Source organism: Carassius carassius, chromosome 37 (genome assembly GCF_963082965.1).
Source record: "Carassius carassius chromosome 37, fCarCar2.1, whole genome shotgun sequence".
In the NCBI taxonomy this organism is placed as follows: Eukaryota; Metazoa; Chordata; class Actinopteri; order Cypriniformes; family Cyprinidae; genus Carassius; species Carassius carassius.
In genome coordinates, this window is record NC_081791.1 from 28,508,010 (window position 1) to 28,517,945 (window position 9,936).

The 9,936-nt window shown below is 37.3% G+C and overlaps 1 protein-coding gene across 3 annotated transcripts in view; it reads left to right on the top strand.

The window, feature by feature from the left end:
- Positions 1 to 5,729, top strand: part of LOC132118593 (rho GTPase-activating protein SYDE2-like) — a 42,753-nt gene extending 37,024 nt beyond the window's left edge. For all 3 annotated transcript variants that reach the window (XM_059528540.1, XM_059528541.1, XM_059528542.1), the window contains 3 exons: positions 1,287 to 1,468; positions 1,560 to 1,791; positions 4,515 to 5,729. In XM_059528540.1, coding sequence (XP_059384523.1) covers positions 1,287 to 1,468; positions 1,560 to 1,791; positions 4,515 to 5,173 — 1,073 coding nt within the window. In that variant the 3' untranslated portion in view covers positions 5,174 to 5,729. The remainder of the gene's footprint in view (positions 1 to 1,286; positions 1,469 to 1,559; positions 1,792 to 4,514) is intronic.
- The last annotated feature ends 4,207 nt before the right edge of the window (positions 5,730 to 9,936 follow it).

Consider the following 9,936-nt stretch of genomic DNA (forward strand, 5'->3'; position numbering starts at 1 on the left):
ATATTTCAAGTGGGAATTCTGCGTCTGGATCCGTTCGCTCTCTCTTTGTTCCCAACCTCAACATTCCGGGCCAAATTCCAACACTTCCACAAAATAACAACAATAGACCTTCCTGTGATCCCAAGCCTGTAGAGCGGGAATGAATCCTGGAGAAACGGCTCCAGATGATATTTCCTAAAGGATTGTTGTCTGATTTAAAGTGTCTCATTACATTTCTGCTAAATGAGAAGTACATTTAATAGACTTCCAGAAGAATAAAACACAAAATCTCAACCTCTGATCTGTCGAATTGAGCGGCCTGATATATAAACAACTGGCTCGACCAATGGTGTGAGTCTGGGGGCGGGGCTATCTGCTTGACTGACCAATAGCAGACTGTCACTACCTCACACCTCATAACACATCTTCCCAACAGCAGATTAATGAAAGTTCATCACTTTATAACAGTGATGTTCAGTCTTTTAGATGCTACAGAACCCCTACTTAAAATGTAAAAGGAGTCTATAGTTTCCTGTGTAAAGACCTAACTCATACTGTGAAACTTATACTTATATATTAAACATCAAAATAGTTACATTTATTATATTAGATACATTTTTGTTCTGTGCATTATTATAGTACTAGTATACTAACAATAAATAATACCTCATTTTTGGATGCATTGTTTAATTATTTACTTATTTATATTATTGTTTTACATTCGTTTTTTACTTATTTTAATATTTATAATAATTTACATGTATTTATTTTATGAAGCGTTTCATTTTTTATGTTTTATTTACAAAGCTTATTTTAATCTTTTTATTTAAATCTATCATTTATTTGTCTTATTTTCAATTATTTATTTTTACATTGGTCTATATTAACATGCATTTATTTATGTTTTAATTAGTTAATTTATATTCTGGATTCAGTATTTTAAATTAATTAGTTTACTAATTTTAATAATTGTTTATATATATATATATATATATATATATATATATATATATATATATATATATATATATACTAATTTCCTTTTTTAATTCCTTTTTGCATTTTTTAAATTATATTTTCACTTAAATGTATTATTTTGCACTTTATATTTACTTATTTTAATACATTTAGAACTTCTTCATTTTTAATACATTTTTTTAAACTCATTTATTTATTTCTAAATAATTCTTTTTTATGACGTCTATCGCTTTACAAAGTTAGACGAACAGCAGCACAGATATAAAAGAGCAATAAGACACATAAACACAGTTCAGGATCCCAGTGGCAGTGTGTTTGTCTCTCTGCAGGCGTGATGAAGGACTATCTCCGAGAGCTTCCTCATCCTCTCATCTCGAAGCCTCTCTACGAGTTTGTTCTGGACTCGATGGCCAAGAGGCCGCTGCAGATGGGAAGCGGCGTCTGTGAGAACGACCCGGCAGACTCGGATCACGCCATCAGTTTGCTGGAGATCCTGCCGGAGGTTGAGAAGGTACAGGACGGTTCTGGAGGGAAACGGTTTATTGTCCGTTGTCCTGTCTCTGATCTCTCACGTGTGTGTGTGTGCGTGTGTTTGTGCTCAGGCGACCCTTCGGAAGCTTCTGGATCACCTGAAGCGTGTGGCGTCCCATCACGAGGTCAATAAAATGACCTGTCAGAACCTGGCGGTGTGTTTCGGGCCGGTTCTGCTCAGCCAGAGACAGGAGGCGTCCTGCCACGGGAACCGGGTCTTCATCGACTCCGAGGAGCTTGCAAGCGCTCTACACTTCAAGAAACACATCGAGGTGCTTCATTACCTGCTCCAGCTCTGGCCAGGTGAGACATGCACCATTTAGAGTTTAGCCATTTAGCAGACGCTTTTATCCAAAGCAATCAGAACCAACAGAAGAGCAATAAAATACAAGCTATTTCAAGTCTCAGTGTATGTATATATATCTATATACTCTTGCCATGAAAATCACCACAGAAGCTGGAATGGTGTTAAACACAAACAAACAAACATCACACACATTCGTTTCAAACCAGTGTCTCTTTCTCCTGTGAAACGCAAAAGGAGATATAATTTCTAACATTTATAAAGTGATTGTGAAAATAAAGAGAAGCTTTAAGGTTGACCTTTGTTTTTCTGCAAAAATATGAGTTATAAGTTTTGTAATTTTACTGTTTTTTTTTACAGTACAATACAATTAGTTTTTTTTTTTAGATAATCAATTATTAGTGTGTGTGTGTGTATATATATATATATATATATATATATATATATATATATATATAATATGCACAATATAATAATAATTATTATTGTGGTTATAATAAATACTATTTTTACAGTAAAATAGCATTGTAAAAAAGTAGTGTTCAATTTAAAAAATGTAGAAAAATTATTAATATTATACCGACTTATTTTGATAACTGTCAATAAAATAAAATAATTATGCTGACAATAATAATAATACTTTAGTATTATTGTTGTTGTTGTTGTACTATATAATGTAATACGAAATAATGCTTTACAGTAAAATGGTATTATTGCTATAATAATATATTCTTTATAAATATGTTTAATTTTAAAAATGAATTAAAATAAAAATATTTATAAAAATATATATATTATTATTATAAAAAAATGTGGATAACAGATAAATTGCTATTAAATTTATTTAATCACTGTTCAATCCTAAGTATTAGGTATTCGTATTTTAATTTTAGTATTATATAATTTAATACTATTATATTTTTTACAGTAAAATATTTCTGTAATAATACATGATTGATTCACTTGTTTAATTTGGATAATTGAATGAAATACAATTATTTATCATAAGTATTATTATTATTACCATTGTCATTGAAACAGTGTGGATAACAGAGAAATTGCTATTGTATTCCTTTATTCATCTTTTAGTAGTTCCTTTATTACGTTCCTTTACCATTTAGTCCTCTGTAGTGCTAGTAGGATCTGCCTGTTTTTAAATGAAATAATACACTGGGTATAATACACCAGTCTGTATGGGACATTTCTCCAAAACACTCCAAAGAAAGAAAGTCATACGGCTTTAAAACATCACAAGTGTGTCATGTATAGTTGAGTTGTTCCTTGTCTCGGGGTAGTCTCATAAATCTAGTGTTGGGATTTAATCTCACACTCTTGCTGCCCATCCTGACGCGTCTCGCCACAGGCCGTGGTTTTAGACAGACTTCTGCCCCGCTGGGTGCGTGATTCCTCCAGCACGCAGGAGCAGTACAGTAAACCTCAGTCTGTAATTACGCACATTCCTGTCTTAACCTTCAACTCTGGTCGACCCGCCCGCCTCACCCTCAGAACAATCGGCCCGTTTAGAGGGGCCTCTCGCTGCAAAAGAGTCTCCGTCAGGCGTGGAGAAACTCCCATGAGGCCAGCTGCCCTCGTCCCGCTCTAGGACGACTGTCTTTTTGTCTGCTTGTGTGTCAAACTGTGTGTCTCAACATGGGCACATGATATATGGATGCATATTCTATAGTGTCTCTGTGTTTGTTGTTTTCTTGGGGGTATTTTTTGTTAGCGTTGCATTAGGTTTTCATTTAAAATTTCAGAGAGTCTTAAATCTTAAATGTATCTTAATTTATTTAAATCAGTTTAAATATCATAAAGCTGTTTCTAAAGCATGCCTTTCTAGTTTACACCGAACTTAGCATTGATTAACTACTGGAAATAATGTCAGGTGATTAACTAAGCTAAGTTAGCTAAGTTAAAATCAGTTTAACAGGAAGTGTGTACATAGAAAGCCTTAAGCCTGCTTTAACATTCTTTAAGTACTCTTATTATAAAAACAACATAATGCGTTAAGGCTAAGAGCTACAAATCTAATTATATAGGACTTAGTTGTATTTTGTGTATTTATTTGTGCTTGTTTGTTTATTTTACTTGTCCCATCACATGTAGGCCACTGCTAAAGTCCTCAGAGGGTTTAGAGGGCAGATCGGGACAGGTAAACAGGATTAAATGGGTGTGCTTTGTGTGTCCTCCGCTAGCCCTTCACTACCTCAATATCTTGCTAGCACGCAGATTTGTTCAAATAGAAGCTAAAAATACTGATAGCTTGCCACTGTTCTGCTGCTTTCCTGTCCTTCAACAGATCTACCAGGTTTACGACTTTTGTGGCAAGTTTGGAGGATTTGTAGGGCCAAGTTCAACAAAGTATTTGAGGTTTAGCCAATTTGGGTTGGTGTCAGTAGTTAGGATCTGAGTTGGTTTGGGGTTTTGAGGCATGTATCTAATTTGTTCTGCATGCTTTGAGTTTTTTCATAATCAGACCACAACTAAAACTATAATAGTTTATATTAAATGCATACAAAAATATTACCCTCTTGTACTAGCTTCACAGTATATTAGGATGCTTTTTGTAAGACGCTTAACATTTTCCAATTTGTGTTGCTTTAAACTTGGCCAATATCAAAGTAATTTCCCCAATATTGGTTATTCTATATATACTCTATATATATGTGTGTTTTTTAATAATCAAATTGTTAAAGCCATTGTTTGTTGTCTTTTTTTGCAGTTGTGGATGCTCAGAGTAAATCTTCATCTCCGGCTCCTGCCTCGGTGGAGTCGCTTCCAGCAGTGACGGCTGCCGTAAGGAGGAGGAAAGAGCGTCCACAGGTGCTAAATCTAACTGAGGCAGACATGGCAGGTGTTTTGCGGCCCAGAGCTGGCCGTCTGGACAGTCCCAGTAACCGCTATGCCGGGGACTGGAGCAGATGCCGGGAAACCTACCTACAACCGTGCTGCCCGGAGGAGGCAGACTATGATGATGTTCCCAATGAAGAACCTTCAAATGCAGGACAGGAGGAACAGGGGGACTTATCAAAGGGTACTAGAGACGTAGTCTCCAAACTAGAGTTGCCCGAGTTGGACCAGGCAGTTGAGAGGATGGAGGAAATGCAGATAGAGGAGGAAGTGGAAGTGAGTGAGGAAGAGAATCCAGTAGTTTTGGACAAGCTAAAAGTGGAGGAATCTCTTCCCACAAGCCCCTACAATCAGATCCTCCCAGAGCACCGACCCAAAGAGCACAACTACCAAGCCTACATGAAGATCCAAGAGATCAGCCCAGTCCTAAGCAACAGGGTCAACCTGCGGGACTTGCAGGAGAGCATCGACACTCTAATCGGCAACCTGGAGAGGGAGCTCAACAAGAACAAGCTCAACATAGGGTATTGACTCTTTATAAGGACAGACAAAATATGGCGGTGATTCCCTAGAGACATCAGCGCTATGGAACGTTCTTGCTCCCATGCACACTTGGGATGCTTGTACAAGAAGACATTCCTCACTTCTGATTTGTGTTGTCGTTTGTATCCTGGTCTCCATGTTGTTGAACTCATCATTGTTTTTCTTCTTATGAGAAGAACTCATTGAACCCTGAGGGGTGCACCAGGTGCCTTCATTGTGTTAAGGTGGTGCTTATGACAGCGAGAGCTTTTTACGGAGGTATAAAATATTACGATGAAAACCAATGCACTTATGGGGCCTGCTGTTAAATGCAAGGCCAGTTCAGGTACAGGTGTGAAGCCTTACGGTGGGAGAACTAGGTACTACAGATACATCTCTAAACCAGGGGTACTCAGTCCTTCTCATGGAGATATTGAATTCCCTGCCCTAACCCCAACCCTAAGACCCCGAACCCTACATTAGGGATCTCAAACACAAATTACCTGTTGTGGAGGTGGTGTTAGATTGTTGTTTGAGATCCCTGCACCTTACTCTCTAAACTTATCAAGGTCTTGGGGTACACATAAAAAGGAAGTAGATCACAAAGAATGGAACGGAGGACCTCACCCTGAACGCTACATTAGGGGTCTTCAATGCAAATTACCTAGTAAAGTGGTATTAGTTGGTAGTTTTGGATCCCTGCACCCTACTCCCTAAAATTTTAATATTATATCTGAACCCAATCCTAAATCTTACAGTCTAACCAGGAGTGTTTGTCCCTGCTCCTGGAGATCCAGCTTCCTGTAGTCTTCATTTCCAATGCTTTAAACACACTTGAACCAGCTAAACAGGGTCCAGAGATTTGATTAAAGAGAAAGGTAGATCACCAGGAAAAGGATTCAGCATCCGAAACCCATCAACCTCATGTCTTTGGTTTCAAATGCAAATTACCTACTGAGGTGATGTTAGCCAGTAGTTTAAAATTCTTGCAAAGTGCTCCCTAAACTCTGAGTGTTATAGCCTAAATCTAACTTACACCCTTACCAAAGGAGTTTGTTCTTGCTCCTGGAGATCCATCATACTGTAGTCTTCAGTTCACTCCAATGACACTTGAACCAGCTAATTAAGGTCTTAAGCTTTACCTAAAGAGGAGGAGGGTAGATCACCAGGAGTAGGATTAAGTACCCTAACCTCAACCCTATGTCCCTGAACCCTACATCAGAGGTTTCAAATGCAAATGACCTAGTAGGGTGGTGTTAGCCAGCAGTCTGAAATCCCTGCACCTTAAACTTTGTAAGTTTTAGCGTAACTTTATCCTAAACTTAAACCCCTTTTGTTTTGGTTTGTTCCTGCTCCTGGAGATCTGTCTTCCTGTAGCCTCCAAACTCACTTAAACCAGCTAATCAAGGACTTGGTGTTCACGTAAAGAGGAGGGTGCATCATCAGAAGCGGAACCGAACACCCCAACCCAACAACCATAAAATCAACATCATTATCCGTTATATCTGGTAGTTTGATATCCCTGCACCCTATGAGCCTAACCCTATCCTAAATCTTACACCCATACCAGGGGGTTCGTTCCTCTTCCTGGAAATCGAGCTTCTTGTTACCTCCAAACACAAACACACTGAACACCAGCTAAGTAAGGAATTGAGCTTCAGTTAAAGAAGAGGGAAGGTAGATCAACAGGAGCAGGATTAAGTCCCCTAACCCCAACCCTTCAACCTTGAACCCTACATAAGGGGTCTCCAATTCAAATTACCTATTGAAGTGGTGTTAGCCAATAGTTTGAGGTCCTTGTTTCCTGCTCCCTATACTTTGAATGTTGTTTACTAACCCTAACCCTATCCTAATCCTTACTATCTAAACAAGGGATGTCCAGTCCTGTTCCTGGAAGGCCAACCTCGCCTCCAGCTCTAATCATAGTCTTTAACTACTATCTTATAACATTCAGGCAAATCTGTTGAAGATAAACTTTGCATGAAGGTGGATCTCCAAGAGCAGTATCGGACACCCAACACCCTTTCCATTCAGAGAGAGACTAAACGTTGCTGGTCTAGTTGAGGTTGTGGTCGTATGAGATTAAAATGGCAACTGTTTGAGTTTTTTCCTTTAAAAAATACTTCAAACACCCCCCTAAACAAGCTATGGACGGCTGAAAATGAATATGATTGTAGTAAGTAGTAAAATAAATATTTATAAATAGTTAGAACTTTATTGTACGTTTTTGAGAATACATTTTTAAAAAGTAACGTAAAATTGCTGACGTTTATTTTGCTTTCGATGGGCGCTCTTTTAAAATATACTGAATATAATTTCACTTAAGATTAAAAATCTAAATAGTAATCATGGTAACATAGGTAACTCAGCAGTCCAGGGATACAAACTCATCAGTATTTGACAGACACGTATGTATGAATATAGTCAGAAAACCTATTTTCACTGATGTACAATTCAGTTTGTGCATATTTAAATGTTCGTCAGCTACCTTGTAGTATTGGCCTGTAGATCAGCCTTAAATAAATATATATATATATTTTGTTGGATCAATGTAATAATATAACCCACACTCAGAACTGCAAGGGATTCTGGGTATTTTGTGGTCACAAAAGTGCAGGAAATGTGAGCATTGCATGGTCAAAAGCTTTACGGTCAAAAATTAAGTGTTTCTCAGAGTCTCCTACAGCGGGATGTATTTATGCGTGTAGATAGAGATTATTTTAATTACAGTGAAATTCTGTTTTTCTCCATTTGGCAGCTGCTCACTTTTATGGCTCGGTTGTAAATTTGCAGGTCTTGTGAAAGAAAGACTGAATCTTTACACGAGCGGTTTGTTTTCTGATTATGCTTCTCGCCTGACAATGCTACAGTCTTTGGTTGAAAATCTAATTTTAAAAGATTAAATAAAGGACCTGTTACACAGTAAATAGAAAGCAGAAACCAATTAAATAATTTGGGTTAAAGGAGATAAACCAATTGTGTTCTCACCAAATCTAGTCGTCTGGAGGTTTGTTTCTTCTCAGTAGGGATGGTCACAAATGCATTCTCATTTGAATGCATTAAGAATAATAATAAATTTAGTATATTAACTATTCCAGTTGGTAGATTTTCAGTATGCATGTTTTTAAATGTGTATTGATGTGAATCTAGTGTGACCACACATTTGGAGTGTTTAATCTGGTTTCTTAAAGTCTGATTTGAGATCAGATTCCTGTCTTACAGCAACTGATCTACGATCAGCAAGAAGGAAACTTGTGAGCTGCTTTAATAAACATTCCCGTTTTTCTCCTTTGTCTCTGCTGCATTTTTTGTAAAAGTTTGGTTGTGCTTAAATAAACGTACGACTAAAGCAGATATTCTTTGTACTGATATTGAGAAGTATATGATCACATTAAAGTTTATGTTTCATGCAGCGCTGGTGACTCGACTGTTCTTTTTGATGTCTGGATATATTTAGCTACAACGAGTCACGCTTGTCCACCACGGATTCACGTTTCGTTTCCAAACGTTCCTGTAATTTGTCACTGGAACATGAGCTGGCGTGCTGTCATGTCATGAGACAACTGATGAATCAACAAAAAAAAAACATCTGAAAATACTTGCAGAAGTATATACTTTTTATTTCCATCACAGGATTTAAAACGGGTATCTACTAATTTCACAATTGCGAAAAATGGACTGACTATTAATTTTTTTTTTCAAAGAAACCTTGCAATTCTGACCTTGTATATCACAATTCAAAATTTTCTTGCATTTATGAGAAAAAAAGGCAGAAATGCTAAATAAAAACTCAGATTTTTTTTTCTCACAAGTTTGCATCTTGCAATTCAACTTTTTGTTTTGTTTCTACCATGGAATAAAAAATGTAATTGTGACTTTTTAACTCACATTTTTTATTTTTTTCCCTAGAACTGCAAGTTAATCTTGCTATTTTCACCATGTCTCGCAGTTCTTACTTTTTATTGTGTTTTTGAGGGGAAAAAATGCTGAACTGCAAGATATGAAATCTGAATTTGTATTTTTTTTTCTTGCAAGTTTTTGTTTCCGCCCCTGAATAAAAAATAAAGTTAACTGCGACTTTTAATCTTACTATTCAGCCTTTTTTTAAAGCTCACAATTTGGAATTTTTTCTAATAATTGCAAATTTATATCTCACGAGTCCCCTGTGAGATTACTGGCCTGTTGTCCCTATGTTCTCTACATCTTGCAGGTATTCTAGGTAAATAGTTTCTCCAGCAGTGCAGATGTGTGTCTTCAGCGACACCTGCGCTCTGTGATAACATCCAGAGCATCTGTCAGCGTTTGGCTGCAGTTCAGACGTGTGATTGGCCCATTCACGTCCCAAAGACTCTTTGATGTCAAGCAGAGCCTTCTGATTGGCTGCCTTGAAGAGATTACCTTTGATTGGCCGGCGCTTCACAGAGGTGATCGTGCAGTTTCTGTCATTGTACGTTTAGCATTTATACCTAAACATCTGCAGACATCTGCACCTCGTCCTCATAAATGGCTGTAAAATTACACGTCTATCAGAGTATCAGATGGAGCTTAAAGGAGAAAAAAGCTTTATCATTGCTGAAATGTGGCCAGATTTAGTCAAAACTGCCTTTGTTTGCCCAACAGGAACAGATTAAAGAAAGAAAACGCTGAGATAGACGTGTAATGCAGCTGGATAATGAGAGTTACAGAAGCAGAACAGAAGATGTGATTGTTTGGTTCATGAAGACATGCGGCTTCATGCAACAGATACACAAAGTGCAAGATTAACTTGAGTT